This window comes from Sardina pilchardus, chromosome 17 (assembly GCF_963854185.1).
Source record: "Sardina pilchardus chromosome 17, fSarPil1.1, whole genome shotgun sequence".
NCBI lineage: Eukaryota > Metazoa > Chordata > Actinopteri > Clupeiformes > Clupeidae > Sardina > Sardina pilchardus.
Window position 1 is genome coordinate 2,507,665 of NC_085010.1, and position 17,794 is coordinate 2,525,458.

Here is a 17,794-nt window from a genome sequence, read left to right on the forward strand (position 1 = left end):
GCGTGCACAACGGGAATGACAGCAAATGTGTTGAATCTTCGCAGGGTTTAACAGTCAAAACGTATGTTTTTCCGTGAAATGCGTTCACGATATGAAACTGTAGACTGTATACAGTCGAATTAGGCGAAAACGTGAAATTCAACATTTTAACCCGGAAGTTTGTTATTGTTGATTTTCTCAAAATAACGTTGTGCGCAAAACGACTGATTTCGCTATGAATGGTCACAAATTAAGAAAAAGAAAATAAAACTATTTTTGGAACGCTGCATGGTTTCAACCATGAGGTCTATTACAAAATGGATATGTGAAGAACACCATCGACAGTTAAAACCAAAACTCTGAAATAAAGATGTTAATGCGAACAATGTTCCTGTAGCTGAGAACCCCATCAATGGTGTGGTCTATAGCTACCTCTAAGATAACAGTCAATGGCCCTGTAAGAGCCTTGACCTGGCGCACAACCCCTGCAAAACAGAGGACATGTAATTAGGACAGAGTATGATGGTCTTTTTCAATTTAGTTCATGCTTGTCACGGGCCTCAGAAATTGGCTGATGTCACCATCTCTTTTCCTGTAATGGCCATAGAGATCTTTATCTTTCAATAAACAAAGCAATGTCTGGCCTTTGTCTACATCAGCCAGAGGAATTTTTGTAGTGTAGGAATGCTGAAGTCAAAAACAGACATTTTTTGAGAAAGCTACATAGTGTTTATCTTGATACTGCCACAATATCTCCCAGATCAATTTACAATGTGACTGTAGTCTAAAAATACTCAAATAAAAATGGTTCTGCCCAGATACAGTATATGGAGAGACAATCACAGAGTCAGTCTGTTAGAAATAGATTAACAATCAAGTCTGGGGTGCACATAATCTTCCATTTGCACATTAAACTTAAATTGAGCAAGGTTAGTTTTTCCACTCCAGATGTAGGCTATTGATCCAATTTACCAATCCAGCACAATGTCAATATGTCGAAACCATCTCCACACCACAGTGAACACAGCAAAATAATGTGAAAAGACAGCTATCCATTCACAAAATGTCTCTTTTGTCTTATCCCAATCACATCAGCAATAACATATGTCTCAGGTGTGCATGACAACGTTTCTAGTGCACACCAGAAAGGTTTGCGACAGAAACTTTCTTGTGTACACCAAACATGTTAAAAATGTTTTGCTCATGTCCTCATAGGGGCTCTGTAAAAGAGCAATCGAATTACAGTGAATTTAGTTTTCACCAGAAACTCTTAAAACTCACAGGCTAAACTATCATTCAAGGAGGTTGCTACTCCAACATCAGTTACACTCACCCAACACATGATGGTTCTCAGGGTGCTGCACAACATCAAAAGCGTTATGTGTGTTGCCTGTCAGGATGCCAAATTTGACACGAGGAGACTTCAGGTATGGGGATGAGAATGAGGACACCGTGGTTCTGAGAAGGACTATTTCTGTAAGGAAACCATCAAGTTATTGTCAGCCATTTGCTACACAACAGCACAACTACTCATGTGATAATCAACAGCCAAAAGATCCCTACCCTCTGGTTGTCGTAGCTCTTTAAATGTGGTTAAGGAGATGACAGAGTGGGAAATTAATTTCACTGTTTCCATAGCACAGTCAGTGTCGAGGAAGTGACAGGATTTCAAACAGCGAAGTCTGTCCACACTCATATCATTGGTACTGAAAATAGACAAAAAGTACACATTTTTGCATCAACACATTTTTGACTTGGGTGTGATTTGCAGACGCACAGAACAAAAAGCATACACAAAGTTTAAAAGGGAGGTTTAATGTTTCATCAATGAAGAAGCCCCAGACAAAAACATGGCTCTCTGATGATTTGAAACTTGCAATTAGTCACAAGCAGGTAGGTCCAAGTTTTTCTTATGGTCTGTAGCCAGCACCACAAAATAATAGTGTAGTTTACAATAACATCACTTTTCCCAGCTAGGAGTCATCCCATAAGAAATAGTATGGAAATTCACACTCATATTCATGAGTGGGCTGTTATGGATGGTACAAATCAAACTGTCAGCAATGGAATAAAAATATAAAGTAGAAAGCCATTCACCTACGCAGACTAATTTCTGTGTTCTTCAGGTTGCACCTCCAAACTCCAACACTTTGATATGTCCAAACCATGAGCAAGAATTTGGTAATTCAACAAGCATCTGGCCCAAGTCACTCACAACTACTGTTTTCATATCATTTACAGTCAGCTCATTGATTACCACCCAAAACTAACACTGTGGGCCACTGTTCTTCTGTGCAGCGGTGCCTTCCAACCACAAATTGAGCTCTAACTGGTGCCAGAGCCTACATCTCCATAAATAGGATCTGTGTTTCTTTTCTGTCTTTCTTAAACCTCTGAAAGGGGACATCCTTATTCCTCTATAGGTTTAATCTGGCAGAGGTAAGGGAAATCTGAGTCACCAGGGCCACAGAGTATTTGCATATAAGTTGATACACCTATGGTTGATTCTTGGAAGACACAACCACAGAGTTGCAAGCCAAGCCAGAAGGCAGACCAATTCCATAATAGATAACTAGCTGCTGCACACAGAGGCTGCATTTTAACATTGAGGGTGCAACAGGGGGTTTATATTTGTGACAAGAAGATGGATTAATGGTAAAAGATCATTGATCTGTATGGAAATGTCTCAAAAGGAACTTTAATCATCATAACAACTTCAGTTCAAACTCAAAACATCTGTCAAGAAAATCAATTGCATAAGGGGATATTTTCTATACTCCACCTCTGGAAGTAATCATACAACACAATTGTTTAGGGCATCATCAGACATCAAGCATTCACAAAGCCACATAGTATTCCTTGCCATCAAGACCAAGACCACGCTAAAACACATTGCACTCTCTCACTATGGCAGTGTGATGGGTGGGACAGGTTGCCCATGAGTAACAAACACAGCTATCTTGGCCAGATAGAGACTGGCAGTGCCATAACGTGTCAGCCTCATCTCTACACTGAGCAGGAAATCCCGCGGCTGGGTCAGAGTCCTCTGCAGGGATATGACCCCCCCATAGCCCTGTTTCTGAGCACTGAAGTAGCCCTCCTCGTCGCCTGCTACGATGGCAAGTTGGATGTTGTCCTCAGGTGTGGAATTAGAAGGTCCCATTCGGAAGACGTCAGCAGGTACAGAGAGGTAGGTGGGAAAGGTGAGGTTGTAGAAGGAGATTCTCAAGGGAAGAGAGAGACACTCGTGTGCCCGTCTGCAAGGTAAGAGCTCGCAACGGCTAGAGAGACGGCAGGCAGAGGAACGGAAGGAGCAGGATAAAGTAAAAGTCGTGTTACAGAGGAACAGAGACCACATTTCCACCAGCACCATTACGAAGAAACCTACCCTGTCTACTCACCCAAAATAAGACATGTCTTCATATAGAATCAAAATGTACAAGACAATTCAGGACAAAATGTATACTGCATAAGACTCACTTTTCAGCAATGCGGCGAAAGTTTGGAGGACAATCAAAGGACAGGCAACGGAAACCCCCTTGTATATTGAAGCAAGTCTCACTAGCTTGGCATGTGTGTGTTCCAGTTGCGCACTCATCAATGTCTGTAAACCAGCAGAGAAAGAGAGAGAAAAAAGGAGAGATGAAAACATGCTTTGATTCATCTATTCATATTTATGTGTAACACAATTGTAATGTAATACAGATCTTTAGGCTCCTACCATGACATGATCGGCCATTTGGTGCCAGGGTGTAGCCTGTGGCAGGGCATGAGCATTTGAAACTTCCCATTGTGTTTGAACACTGATAGGTACAGACCTTCCCTCCAGAGGATAGGGCACACTCATCTACATCTAGGAAAACATCAACAATGTGTTAGCTAACTATTTCTATGGTCTTAACTGTAAAATTGTGTCTGTCAAGAGTGAGGCCCATGCATTCAGGAGACATCATATCTTCTTCTTACCCTCACATGTAACCCCATCAGAGTCACTAAGTTGGTAGCCAAGACGACAGTAGCACTGATAAGAGCCATAGACATTAGCACATTCCTGGTTGCAGGGATTGTTTTCACACTCGTTCACATCTGTTAAAACATCTCAGTCATGAAGAGGTACATTTCAGTGTATGCATATACATGTCATCTTAACAGTTCACTTATCTCTTTACCCTTGCAGTTCCTGCCATCACTGTCCAGCCTGAATCCTGCATCACAGCTGCACTGGTAAGACCCAGGGGTGTTTTCACATTTGTGTGCACAAAGCTGTCCTGGATAATGCCTGCACTCATTGATATCTATGACCAACAGGAAAAAGTGAACATTCTAATTGAACTAGCAAAAGGAAGTAGCAGATTTTTTAGTATTCTTAAATATCACAAGGACCAGCCCACCTTCGCATACTTTGTTGATGCTGTTAAATATAAAGCCTGGTTGGCACTCGCAACGGAAAGAGCCCAGCAGGTTCACACAGCCGTGACCTTCGCAGGAGGGCCGGGAGCTCTTGCACTCATCAACATCTGAGGAGATGGAGAAAAATAGCACAACAGAGCACAAGTTACAGCTCGCCTAACATCTCAGCAGACCCACCAACAGTGACCACACACACATACGCACAAACACACACTCGCTCTTTCTCTTTCTTCTGTCTTTCTCTTTCTCTCTCTCTCTCCTTCTCACACACACATACACACACGCACACACAAGAACACACACACACACACACACACACACACACACACACACACACACACACACACACAATTTCATTCTTACCTAAGCACCGACTGCCATCTTCATTTAGGTGATAGCCACGTGAGCATGTCACTCTGTGCCTCTCACAGGTGTAGGAGCCCACTGTGTTAACACACGTCTGACCTGGCTGACAGGGGCTATCCAGAGTCACACACTCATTTATGTCTGAGAGAGAAGCCCATAAACACACACAGTAGTTAACAAAGAGGATTCAAATGGAAGAGAGATTGCATGTTGGTAATAACCAAGTCTACAATTCAGTTTGTAGATCATAGCCTTCAATCTCACCAATGCAGTTTCCCACAGCATCCTGTAAGTATCCCTCCTCACATCGTGAATGAGGAAGACAGCTGAAGGTCCCTGGTTTATTCTCGCACCGAAACTCAGCAGCGCAGTTGTGGGTTGCAGTCAAGCACTCATCAATATCTGAAGATGCAATAGCATAATTAGCGATCTGAAATGGGTTTCTGTGGCTTTGTTACACATAAGATATTGGGGGAATCCACCTTTGCACAGATTGGAATCTGTGAGCTCATAGCCTGTCCCACAGCTGGCCAATCTCTGGCAGCGGAACGAGCCCTCTGTGTTGATACACTGCTCCCCCTGCTGGCAGGTGGAAGAGCCAACCAGACATTCATTTACATCTGTGTGCACAGAGAGAGAGAGAGACACAGGACGTATTTAAAACATGATGTCAATGACTGGAAGCAAATGTGGGTGATTACTGGTGGTCTACGAGTTCATTTAGTAACTCACCATCACAGCTGAATCCATCTGGCTTGAGTTTGTAACCCTCAAAGCACCCACAGACCCCATTTCCAACACATAGCTGAGAGCACTTTGACCCTAAGGAAGAATGCATATGAAGGTATATGAATATTACTTGTACACATGCTGTAGTTCTACATCAACATTAGAAATTAGCGTTCCAATACTGTCAAACCAGATCATGCTTGACTAATAAAAAATACACAAACAACCAACCAGCAACAAGGATTAGGCACAAGAGTACCTTCACATGATGCTCTGCTTTGTTCATTTTCAGAGGTTCCTTCTTCAGCGATAATGTTAAAGACACCTGTGAAGAGGAAAAAACAAGTTGCTAATGGATTCCACACAGGAACTAAATCACATTTTAGTTGTCTATCTCTCCAAGTCTGTCTGACAGATTTGATCATGTGTTTATGGAACATCACAGACTATGCTGAATATTCCATCTCACAGGGCACGGTGCATGGTGGACAAATTATCGACGACTTTATGTTTTGCATGCCAACAGAGTTCAACCCAAAATCATAGGATGAGTTTGGGCTGTTGGGTTATAATTGTGCATAATGTAAAACGTACCTTCTTGGCTGGGGGTGTTGTCCAGCTTCACACAGCAGTTTTTAGCTACCTGCTGACAGTGCTTGTTAACAGAAATGCTTAGGTAACAGCTTTGGGCCTCTCGGCTAGCCTCGATACCCAGCATGCAACAGTCACAGCATGTCTGCAGAGAAGAGACGTGTTACGTATGACTCGTTACCGAGAGCTGTTGGAGGTGAATAGAGAAAAATAAGGCAGAATGCAAACCTTGGCAATTCTTCTTTCCATATCACTTCCACTGAAGGCATGCATCTCACAGGTTTCAGATGTTGTAGCCTGGTGTGTGCCTTTGCTGCAAAACAGGTCCTCTGTGGCTGCCACGCAGCACTGCTCTTGGGCAATCCTGCCAGGATGTGAGGGGAATCACATGAGCAGTAAACACAACTAGGCCATCAGAAGGGGCCTCAGGAGTTGGCAATAAGAGAGGTTAACAAGACCAGTTGCTCACACACTGACAGATTTTAATGACTAAAGGGTCCTGTAAATGAAGGCAATCTTGATTCTGGACATGCATCTCTGGTAAAGTGATTACCATTTTAGGACACAAATGTTGCATGCCATATAACCTATATGTCCTTTTAAGAAATATTATATACAATATTTCTTTTGAGCACATAGCATTCTGCCAGGGGAATATAATGGCCTTGTCAATGTTCAACCACAACATAGCTTCTACAACACTGCTCCTCTCAATCACATAATTACAGGATGCAGTTGATCAGCAGGCTCTTCGATTCATTCTGAATTTACGCTACTTTGCCAACATAATCATCCTCATATGAACTTGTGCGCTTGATGTGATGTAAAGTTAGCATAGGTCTGTGACCTCGTGCAAAGCTTGTAATTCTGAGCGACATTAGTCTTCCTTTAACATAGTGTTTACAACGTTCATTATGCACCAGTGGGAATCCAGGTGTTACCTGCAGCTGGTAAGCCTGGATATTACAGGGAGAAGTGTGCAGTCTTGGCGGTCTTGAGCACGTTCCCTCCCATCCTTACAACACCCATGCACAGATGGCTGCCGAAATCCTGTTTTAAAATAAAAAATAATATTTTATGTTCTTTACCTGTACAGGTGAAACATTCGCTTACATTTCACACGAAAATCTAACTTTCTTGTCTCAAATCTAAGCACTCAAATCAATAGGTTAGGCCTATGCTTTTTTGGCTAAATTTGGGATTGTGTTAAACATAAGTTGTTTTCTTACCTTGTCCTGCCAATGTGTAGCATAACGACATAAACACTACAATCCAAAGATACATCATTAAAATATATTTGAGATATTTTATAATGCTAAAGTCCGGTAGGCTACAGTCGGGTTTTCAGTTACCAGCCCTCAGCAGTTCATGCAACAAACAGAGAGACAGATGCGACTGAACAAACGAGGTTGGCTGTGCGCGTGGCTCCAGGTTCACGCCTTGAGCAGCAGTCATTTGGGAAGGTCAGTCCCTCCACTGCTACCTTTACACTCAACATCGATAGCGTCACTATCTTCAGAAAACCGCACATTTTTGAGGGGAAACCACTCATGTCCGATAAGAAAATAAATCTTCTGAAATACATTGATAAACACAGTAGGCCTAGTCTACTCATTGTGATTACGTTAACTGAAACAATAAGGTTCAACACTTAGACAGTCACAAGCACACACCAACCATTCATGATTTGATGACAGGTTTAGATGCAGGAATTAGATGTAGGCCTAATGTAAGCTGATTTACACTGAAGCGTAAAATCTGTATTGAAGCGCATAAATCCGGATAATACATTCGGCCATATATTATATGTAGGCCTATGTATAAATATTTACATTTTATGTATAAAATTGAATGGTGTAGAAAATTGTGCAAAGTGGAAGAGCAAATGCCATCTTTAAAAGGGTCATATTGGCTTATGTTATGGATGGATAGGCCTATAGGCTACTTTTCTTGGTTTTGCTTCATGCTAAATGATGTAAAATCAACTCCACACAGCAAAATTCAGAATTGAACTGAGAATGACTCCTAAATTCCAATTACATTTTTGAATTTGAATTGAGGTCAAAAAACAGAATGTAGAATTTGAATTTAAGAAAGTAGAATAGAAATTCATTCAAAGAAATTATACATCATTTAAGGGCATGTTTAACGATGAAGCTTCACCGGATATGTAGGCTAGATATGATTGCATCAAACACACAACTTAGCCTATAATTTAAAACAGTAGGCCTAACCAAATACATTTCTAAAGTAACCGTCCCAAAACTTATGTGAGATTCAACACATTCGTTCTGTTGTGGGACTGTGGAATTGTTTTGAATTGTCACGAATTAATTCCACTTCATGTCATTTCAATTCAAATTCAAATTCAACCTCCTGTGCAGCAGACCTAACTCAGTTCAAATTCAAATTCATAAACTGAATAAAGGCCAATTCTAAAATTCAGAATTTTGCACAAGCCTGCAATGAACATTGCAATCCCTGTAGCCAGTTTTCTCTCTACAGCATCATGTCAGTTGCAAATAAATACTAATCACCTTAAAAGTCGTGATTTTACAATACAACATCATATTGCACTTAATCCAAATAAAGCCACCAATATCTCCAATAAATCATGCAAAAGTAAGCATTCTATTCATGGGCCAGGGATATCAAAATGTTTTATTTTATATTTAGATTAAAGTTACATACACAAAATTGTGGAAATCATACAGTTGTTTCCTGTAGTCTATAGCAGCCCTGTCTTTGCCAGTTCCAAAGGGAAGCAATCTGTCCTCTACCAGATCCATCTCAACAAACAACAGGACAGTTTAAGATCCATCAAAGTCCCCTGTAGTATGCATGTTTCATTGCATATACACACACTTTCTCAAACTCCAATACAGCCATGGCTAACCACAGTGGGGGTCTCGTCTGGCCGCTGACTATAACTGTAATTATATGCTAACCATTATACCTCAAAGTATTGTACAGACCAGATTCAAGACCAACATTAAAGTTCATACGGGTCACAGCCAATCCAAATAAAAAAAGTCCAAAAGGTCCACAATATTTTACATGTTCAGAAAAACTGCCATGGTCCACTCCATGGGAAAATGAGTCCACCAGCACATGCACAGATCTTGACTATAGTTCTTGGAGCAACACAATCAAGATATAGCTTACAAATCCTGGTCTGTTAATGTCAAGGAGCAATACTGACAACTTAACTTGAACCATCTAAAATAGTGAAAATAAGGAAAACATTTATGCACTCTTCTACTGTACATGAAAAAAAGGAAAATTCCTTGGTTGACAACACTGACCCCCGCAATGGCGAGGACAGCCATTATTGATATTGATGCTGAACTTGAAATAACATTTTGCTCCAGCTTCAATAAGCTGATTAAAGTAAATGCAATACTCTTTTTACATGAAACAAAAGCACCGGCCATTATCCTGAACAATCTAATTCAGGATAAATACTTATTATACATTAATGTAAATCATAAAGGGCATAGGGCAACATCAAACATAATAATTGTACATAATGTGTACTTCTGCAGGTCATTCATTAAGTGTGATTAGGGAAGACACACACTTGTTTGATGTCCCCAGTGCGATTACCCTGTCAACATGTTCTTTACTACAGTAAAGATATATAATATGTTCAAGGGAAATAAAACATGCTACAAATAAAATAAACTAACCTTTTGCTTGGGCAATCTGTGCAGTCTGTTTAAATATTTTTTTTTATTGCAGGAATATTAAACATAAGCTACCTAGCTCAACTAATCTTGCAGGGGAACTCCTTGTTTCAGCAAGGATTTCTAACAACTTCACAGAGAAAGGAGGAAGATATACAATTACTCATCATCCCTCTGTTTCATCCATCTTTTCATCCTCCTTGGGAGAGTCTTCCTGGGCATCAGACTCCTGGGGCTCATCTTGACTGGGCTGATCTTGGCCATGTTCATTCTGACCAGGCTCATCCTGACTGGGCTGATCTTGGCCATGTTCATCCTGACCAGGCTCATCCTGACCTGGCTCATCCTGACCAGGCTCTTCTTGAACGGGCTCATTTTGACTGGGCCCACCTTCACAGGCCTCATCTTGACTGGGCTCATTTTGACTGGGCCCACCTTCACAGGCCTCATCTTGACTGGGCCCATCTTGACTGGGCCCACCTTCACAGGCCTCTTCTTGACCGGGACCATCTTTACAGGCCTCATCTTGACCAGCGTCCTCCTGACCCGGATCATCCTGACCCGGATCATCCTGACCCGGATCATCCTGACCGGGTTTATCCGGACGGGCTTCAGTGGTAGGATCGGAGACTTCATCACTGGGGGGGCTAGGGAGTGATGGACTCTTGGGAGATGGACTCTCAGCAGCGTCAGGTTCAACTGGAGCCCCATGTTCCTCACAGGGCACATCTGAGGGCACATGGTCCTCTGGAGCTGAAGAGGCAGAACCTTCTTCCTTCACCTCAGGAAAAGTCTGCTCAGGATAAAGGAGTTTCAGCTGCTCCTCAAAGAAGTTCTCCAGGTTGACACCTACACTGGCCATCTCATTGTCCTCCTGTCAGGAAGAGCGTAATGGTCATTTTGAGTAGCACAGTCTGCAGCTTCTACTAAACACATGCAAGAGCAGATTATACATTTTCAGTTCAAAGTGATTCTATAACGACCAAAAAAAAAAAAAAACATACCTTGTGAAACTTGGCACAGTTTTTAAAGATCAGTCTAATGTCGGCGACAAAGTCATCAGGCCTCTTGTAAAATGGGCTCTGCTTTAACTCCAGCTTGCTCCTCGCCACAGAGAGGTCCATGGGAGACTTTATAATCTCATTATACTCAGGCATCGTCTTGAGATGGAAAAGAGAAACAATGAGGAGAACGTGGTAGCATGGACATTTGATTGAGGTACTGAGGTCTATTCTTTAGAGTTCTCTTACCGATGGTGAGACTGGGTCCTGGAAATCAGTGCTGAGCTCATTGCAATATAGACGAAGTAATAATCTCTCACACTTCTGTATGACCATGACAAAAAACAGGTAATACATAAACATTATCACACCATTAAAGTAACATATATTGTATTTTAACAGTAAATTATGATGAGACATTCTAAAGAGAGGTGAATCATACGTACCCTTTTATCTATAGGAGATAGTCCCTCGGAATCTGGCTCCTTTTTCACTGCTTTAGTACTATCTATCGTATCATATTCCATTTCAGGTGTGGCTAGGTCTCGGCAAAACGAACAAAACCACTCCCCACTGCAACATAAAAGCATACAGAGTGAGATGAACTTGTGGCGAGAGATGAATCTTTTAGTCTCAGACATCATGAAGGTGTGTGTGTAAGGTGTGTACCTAGGAGAAGACTGGAGGCCAGGAATATGGCAGCTGAGATGGAAGACTTTAGGACACTTGTCACAGCAGAGCAGTTCCCCTCCATTCTGACACACAGCACACCAGTCCTCGTTGGGATCGTCGTTGGCATCATCGTTGGCATCGTCGTTGGGATCCTCGGTGGGATCCTCGGTGGGATCCTCGGTGGGATCCTGGTCAGGCTCCGGGGGCTTCTCGGTCTGCTGCTCTTCACCTGGGGGAGACTCCTGACGAGGGGTCTGGGACTGGACACCAGTGCTGTCTGGCAGACTGGCTTTTACACTGGACTGGACCTGAAACACATGCATATGTTATAGGCAGGAGAGCATGCATGCACACATGCACACACACACACACACATGCGTACAGGAACACACACATACACACATACACACACACACACACACACACACACACACACACACACACACACACACACACATGCACCTAAGGGTGTAGTCAACACCTTCACGTAACTCTAACATCCATGTCATTAACAGCTATACAACACACACTGTGTAAGGAGGGCCTCTAGTTCTCAGCAGATGTCCTCTGTGGTTATATAATGACTCAAAGATTGAGCCACAGAAACAGCTGAATGACGCAATCCCAGAATTAAAAAATGTGTGTATGTGTGTATAAACTGGTTATTACCACATTCAATGTTGACTACAATGGAAGATAACTTACTAACTTAATAATTTATAAAATGGCAGTAATGGAATATTAGTTTAATGAGGGGTTCCAAAAGTATTTTAGGTACCCAATGTCCCTTGAAGCAAACAAGAGACACCCTAACGTTGTATCAATTTATTACACAAATAATTCAAGAAAAGTTCCAGAAGAATATGCAAGGCACTTTCCAGGCCTTACAAGACTAAAATGAATTTGGGAAATGAATGCCAACATCACATAAGTATTCAGTGGCAAATGCACCAATGTCCAACAGTCCAACTACTTCAACAAGCATCTGCCTTTGTGACAAATGTAGAGCTCTGCTCTTCACTACTGATGAAGTCCACTTACAAAGCGAACTTCATCATCATCTTCTGGCTCATCTTTGATGACAATGATGGGCCCAGGGGATGACCTTCGTCTTCTCTTAGCAGAGGAGGTGGACGGTCCACTTGGTTGGGGGTCGGTTCGTTTCCAAGAAACAGTCCTTAACAATAAAGACATTTGTTAAATCCACATTCCATTTTCAATATGTGAGAAGAGTTTAGTGTTGTGAAAAAGGCCTGCACACAGTGTTCTGTGTGTCAGCTCACCTACCCTGTCTTTCCATCAGTGGAGTTTGCTGTTAACATGGGGGAGCTCTGCTGACTTTGTGCTGTAAGAGAGAATAGTACTCGGATACTTAGGACTGCATTTGTGCTGTAACTCCAGCTTTAGAACTAAAACGATCACTGAAATAATATTGAATTAAGGAATGAAGGTAAATAAATTACCATTTCTATCAGCAATGGTGGTAGGGACAGTATGGAGGAGATGATGTCTGGGAATGTTTAATTGCAAGGGCCCAGGAGGTTCAGGTCTTCTGTTTAGGTGTATAGGGTCCATTACATTTCTCTGCAAAAGAAATCAGCATTCATACATAAACATTCATAGCGTGACAGAGTATTGACTAACGATACAGTCCACAACTCTGCTAAAAGGTTATTGATGTTTAACCTCAAGAGCCAATCAAATCACACCGCTTTATTCTGTGTCATCGATTAGCAAAGCAATATGTTGAGTAGTTGGTCCGGGACACTTTTTCTATTCACTTTTTTTTCAATTCACTTTTTTATATTTAGTCAGGAGGACTGACTATGAATGACCAGTGTTATTGTAGTGTGCACAACTAGTGGACTATAGACCTCTGAAGTTCGCCAACAAAAAAGCTACCATCTTTGCCCATATAAGGAGATACGGTATCTGACGATTTTTCCTATGGGAAATTAACATGGTGATTTGGAATTATTGAAATTCAGGTATTTTCACTTTTGTCCTCTGCCTTCGAGAGGATACTGTGATCTCCGATGATTTTGCTCTGATCTCTCTCTTGATTTTGCTACCCCAGAGCTAACTTGCGATGCAATTTGCCATTAAGTTAGTTAGCAAGTTAGCTCTGGGGTAGCAAAAATGAAAGTGTGCCGGCTTCACATACTGGAGATCACAGTATGCACAAGAAGGCAGAGGACAAAAGCGTGCTCAGGAAAACGTCTGCATTTAAGACTTTACCGTCCCCACAAGAGTTTAACAGGTGCAATAATTCAAAACCCCCATGTTATTTTCCCATGGGAAAAATAGGCAGATACCGAATCTCAAAGATGGCAGCTTTTTTGTAGGCGAACTTCAGAGGTCTATTGAACTAGTGGGCTAATTTGTCTTCCACTGATATCAACAATGCAGCGGGACTGCAACATGCAGCTCACATGTGGAACAAGAACAAGTATGGAGGAAGACAAAGGGCACACCACTAGCAAAGAAAAAGAGTACACTAATGATCACTAAGGATAAACTTTACTTTTTGGGATCAGTGTCCAAGCTTGCATGGCTCTCAAGAATGTGCACTGGAGTAACTTGTGGCAAAGAAGATAGAGATGAAGTGATGAAGTCTATTGCCCATCTGTCCCTGAAGAACCATTAGCGGAATCACTCAACTCACTAATTAGACAAAAAGCACCACCCACCTGATGCAGAGAGGGTTGAGGGTTGGTAAGGTGTCCACCTCCAGAGGAAGGTGCATTTTGGGAATATCGCGCTGCACCCTGAAGCACATCCATGGGTTTGGGTGGGAAATTGGAGGAGCTGGGTGAGTTAATCATTCCTCTTAAAGTCTGGAGAAAGGAGAGACCATTTCACAAAAGGTGAGTCAGATAGTAATCAGAAAATCTTCTTCCACCACCATAGCAAACAATAACAGTTACCTGAGGGGCAAAGGCTGTGTTTTGCATCATGGCTGTCGGGCTGCGGGTGTTTGGTTGAGGAGCACTGTATCGCCGGCTCTGCTGAGGCATGTTGGGATGGGTTTGGGAAGGAGATCCCCCCTGCATGGGCCTGGGTGGGTGTGGGCCTGGGAGGCGCATGTTGTGATACCAGGACCAGTGGTTTGGTGGTGGGTGGCGGTTGGGATGCTGGGCCAGCTTCTCCACCTGCATCTGGAGCTGTGCTAGTGTGCTCTGCCGCTGTTGCGCATTCCCCCCGGGAAAGGGCCCAGAGGGTCCTTCAGGTCTTGGTCCAGGATGGTTGGGATGGTTAGGATGATTAGGATGGTTGGGATGGTTGGGATGGTTGGGATGGTTGGGATGGTTGGGTTGGTTGGGGAACATCTGCATCCCACTTGGTTGGTGTCCTGGAACTTTCTCCATGACCAGAGAGCCTGGGAAAAACAAACAAAAAGTAAATCAATGTGATCTACTCCTACTCGTCATGGTAATAATAAAAAATAGTTCGCGAAATACAGCTTCTTTACCAAGATCAACGTTTGAGGCCCAGAAGCTTGAGCGACACTGGAACCGTACTGAGTTCTGGGGGACATATGAGGAGGCACTGCACTTCGCCCGCATGAGGTATTGTATCTGACAAAGAATCTACAAAGAGCAAGACATTAGACACAAGCATACAGTCACCATGGAGAGCAGACAAAAGAAACGGCTCATATGAAAATGCTGCCTTCGTACCAGTCTTTTGCAGTAAAGGAGAGCAGTGCCACTGTTGATGGCTGTGGCCCACTTGGTGAAGGAGATCACATGATCCAGGTGTTTGGAGAGGGAAGAGACATCCTCCTGCTGTTTCTTGAGTGCACCCTCATGATCCTTGGTGAGAGCCTAGATTATAATGATAATCATATTTAGTGCCTCCTATTGCAGAACAACATGCTGCAATATGAATACATTTTGGAAATACTGTATTTCACATCACCAACGGGACATACCTCAAGTTGATTTATCAATATTTTCCCTTTTCTGTTAATCTCCATAATGAGATTGCAAATGGACTTCTTGATCTCAGTGGTGACAGCCTTACGGTTCTCATCAACCTGATGGAGACTACAAATAGAGCATGGCAATATATTCATGTAAAACAATCCTTCAAGATTATTGGGACACTATATACAATAAGAAAATATGTTGTCTGAAATTCACCCATTATTGATTGCATTAGAGACATCTTCGATAGCCTTTCTTTTTTCCTGGAGCTGTCGAGTCATATTCTCCAAATGTTCCCTGTGATTTCTGTAGGCATCTTCTAGAAACTGGTAACTAAAAGAAAAAAAGTTTGAACACATTTTGACAAATGTTTGGGACAAGGCTGAAAATACTTTTCAAATCTTCAAGCAACTATGAGGTAACTACTTGTGATCCTTGTGCTTGAGCAACTGACAGTCCCGACAGGTCAGACGATCACAAGTCTCACAGAAAAGTTTCAAAGGCTCCTGTTTGTGGATATCACAGAAAACAGGCTTCTGGGTGGAGACTGCAACTCCTTCTGTGAAATATACAAGAATATATTATATAAGCAATATTTAGATAAAACAAGGCCTACCCTTTCCAACTTCAGGGTGACTAAAGATTCTCCAATTGAAAAAAGATGGGTGTCTGACAAAGCTAAAACAGTACCTGGTGACATTTCTTCTTTCTGTCGAATGGTGTGGTCACGGGTAAACTTCACCCGCTGATGAGCTTCAATGCAAGTAACGCAGAGAAACTCCACACATTCCACACAATAGCCAGTGGCCTCTGTGTTGTCCTCACAACTCATACACAACTGCAGAGAAACAAACAAAAATAAAAGTTTGACAGAAATCAGATAAGTTCTAAACCGCCTTCTTTGTATTATTATTATTATTAATTATGGCAGTTGAGTCCAGAAAGGTGCAGTAGCCTCCTGCAACAAAACTGAAGTGAGCATTGGTACCCACCTGGCTTGTCTTCTCAACTGTGCTGCTTGGCACTTCCATTGAGTCTTTAACAAAGAAGTTCTCTAAAACTTCCACTTCCATACATTCCTGATGACAAACTGGACAACGAATCACGTTGACTAAAAAAAAGGGAAAAGAGAGTTGATAATAAAGCAACACCATCATCAGCTGTACAATATGGAAGCAACTGAAGCTGTCCATGATACATTTGAAGAAGTTGAAGTTATTGCATGGTATTTTCGATATTCATTATAGTGAATAACATAAACATAAATCAAGAACACAGTGCGTTTCAAAAGTGTCCACCTAGTTGTGCATACTGTAATGTTATCATCCAGATGTGCATAATGAACATAAGTCTAGCCCAAACATACTGTAAGTCTAGCCAAAACAAGTGAATTGGTAGGTTACTGGGCAACCAAGCGGAACAACAAACAGTGATACTTACGCGGTTTTGATGGATCTTCCACATGAAGTTGATGGTTGGCCATCATTTGGCTTGGATACAAAAAATTCCTTGACGGAGGTGGCAAGCATTTCTTACAGAAAGAGTGGAGACAGGGTAGAAGCTTGGGCTCTCTGCTATGGAAATTCAACTTGCAGATGGGACAACAGTCCATTAAACTGTGGGTACTTTGAGCCTTTTCACTTTCCTCTTGAACCGGCATACTTTCGGCTTCATTTTCAACGATAATAACAATATCATCAGGCTCGACTTTTTCTGTACTCTCATCCATGATTACAAAAAATGGGTCTAACGATATCTCCGGTTAATGCAGCTGTTGGTATGCTAAAGGGGAAATCAGATCGGATTTCGTGACCTCTCCAGAGAGCTTCTATTTTGTTGCCATCACGCTGGGGTTTTCTTTAGCGTCCGAAAAGCAGGGTACAAAAACTGCCTGCATAAATAATACAGTTATGTTTCCTCTACTGATTATCTGAATCCTTTACACAGTAGTGCTACTAGTGTTGACATTAAACAACAACGCACCAAAAGCTAACATAAGCAGCTAGCGTTAGCCAGCAAGCTAGCCTTCAAGACATAGAACGAACACTAGTAAACCATAACCTATTTTATTGTGCGGACTATTAACCATATAACATAGCGCGAGAGAAGTGCATTGTAAATATGCTTGTCTGCACTACATAAAGTATATTAATAACTGCCAGGCCTTCTGATGACTTCTGACGGTCCCCCATACAACACATAATGGCCTTTTTACCCACTTCTCCCAGCAGGGAAATACCTAGCTACAGTGGGCGATAGAGACCAATCTTATCAGTAACGCTGATAAAATAAAAACGCGATTTTGAAAACGAGTTCAAGATGCTATGAAAAATCGAGCAGACCGTTTACACTGATAATTTGCCTTTGTGCCTGCGATTCAGTGCATTTGGACCGACCATATTTGTTATTTACAAATACAACAATTAAAAAC

At 42.0% G+C, this 17,794-nt stretch overlaps 2 protein-coding genes across 4 annotated transcripts; both read right to left on the reverse strand.

Moving 5' to 3' along the window:
• Nucleotides 1–105: 105 nt before the first annotated feature.
• LOC134061925 (fibulin-1-like) lies at nt 106–7,261 on the reverse strand. The gene is made up of 16 exons (XM_062517761.1): nt 7,017–7,261; nt 6,304–6,439; nt 6,079–6,220; nt 5,744–5,809; nt 5,488–5,577; nt 5,238–5,375; nt 5,020–5,157; nt 4,753–4,896; nt 4,371–4,496; nt 4,149–4,274; nt 3,946–4,065; nt 3,701–3,832; nt 3,460–3,583; nt 1,543–1,685; nt 1,313–1,453; nt 106–464 (listed from the first exon to the last, which is right to left on the reverse strand). The coding sequence occupies exons 2-16, from the start codon at nt 6,346–6,348 to the stop codon at nt 325–327; spliced, it is 1,815 nt and encodes a 604-aa protein (XP_062373745.1). The 5' UTR covers nt 6,349–6,439; nt 7,017–7,261; the 3' UTR covers nt 106–324.
• A 1,457-nt stretch (nt 7,262–8,718) lies between these two features.
• Nucleotides 8,719–17,569, reverse strand: trim24 (tripartite motif containing 24). 3 transcript variants are annotated; one of them, XM_062518040.1, is made up of 19 exons: nt 16,804–17,569; nt 16,356–16,474; nt 16,054–16,201; nt 15,790–15,922; nt 15,580–15,696; nt 15,369–15,483; nt 15,115–15,261; nt 14,907–15,024; nt 14,362–14,813; nt 14,125–14,271; nt 12,898–13,018; nt 12,722–12,779; nt 12,476–12,611; nt 11,432–11,742; nt 11,209–11,335; nt 11,012–11,086; nt 10,766–10,921; nt 10,041–10,635; nt 8,719–9,995 (listed from the first exon to the last, which is right to left on the reverse strand). In XM_062518040.1, the coding sequence occupies exons 1-19, from the start codon at nt 17,090–17,092 to the stop codon at nt 9,928–9,930; spliced, it is 3,432 nt and encodes a 1,143-aa protein (XP_062374024.1). In that variant the 5' UTR covers nt 17,093–17,569; the 3' UTR covers nt 8,719–9,927. The 3 variants fall into 3 exon arrangements, with proteins under 3 accessions (XP_062374024.1, XP_062374023.1, XP_062374022.1); XM_062518039.1 differs by having other exon boundaries at nt 8,719–10,635; nt 15,790–15,919; XM_062518038.1 differs by having other exon boundaries at nt 8,719–10,635.
• Nucleotides 17,570–17,794: the final 225 nt, after the last annotated feature.

Coding starts and splice junctions, on each gene's coding strand:
- LOC134061925 (XM_062517761.1), bottom strand. CDS start 6,348: ATGCATGCCTTCAGTGGAAGTGATATGGAAAGAAGAATTGCCAAG. Junction 5,578..5,743: donor AAGCAGAGCATCATGTGAAG/GTACTCTTGTGC, acceptor ATTCTTCCTTAG/GGTCAAAGTGCTCTCAGCTA. Junction 4,066..4,148: donor TGATGGCAGGAACTGCAAGG/GTAAAGAGATAA, acceptor ATGTTTTAACAG/ATGTGAACGAGTGTGAAAAC.
- trim24 (XM_062518038.1), bottom strand. CDS start 17,092: ATGGATGAGAGTACAGAAAAAGTCGAGCCTGATGATATTGTTATTATC. Junction 16,475..16,803: donor GGAAGATCCATCAAAACCGC/GTAAGTATCACT, acceptor CCTTTTTTTTAG/TCAACGTGATTCGTTGTCCA. Junction 11,336..11,431: donor GGCCTCCAGTCTTCTCCTAG/GTACACACCTTA, acceptor TTTATGTTGCAG/TGGGGAGTGGTTTTGTTCGT.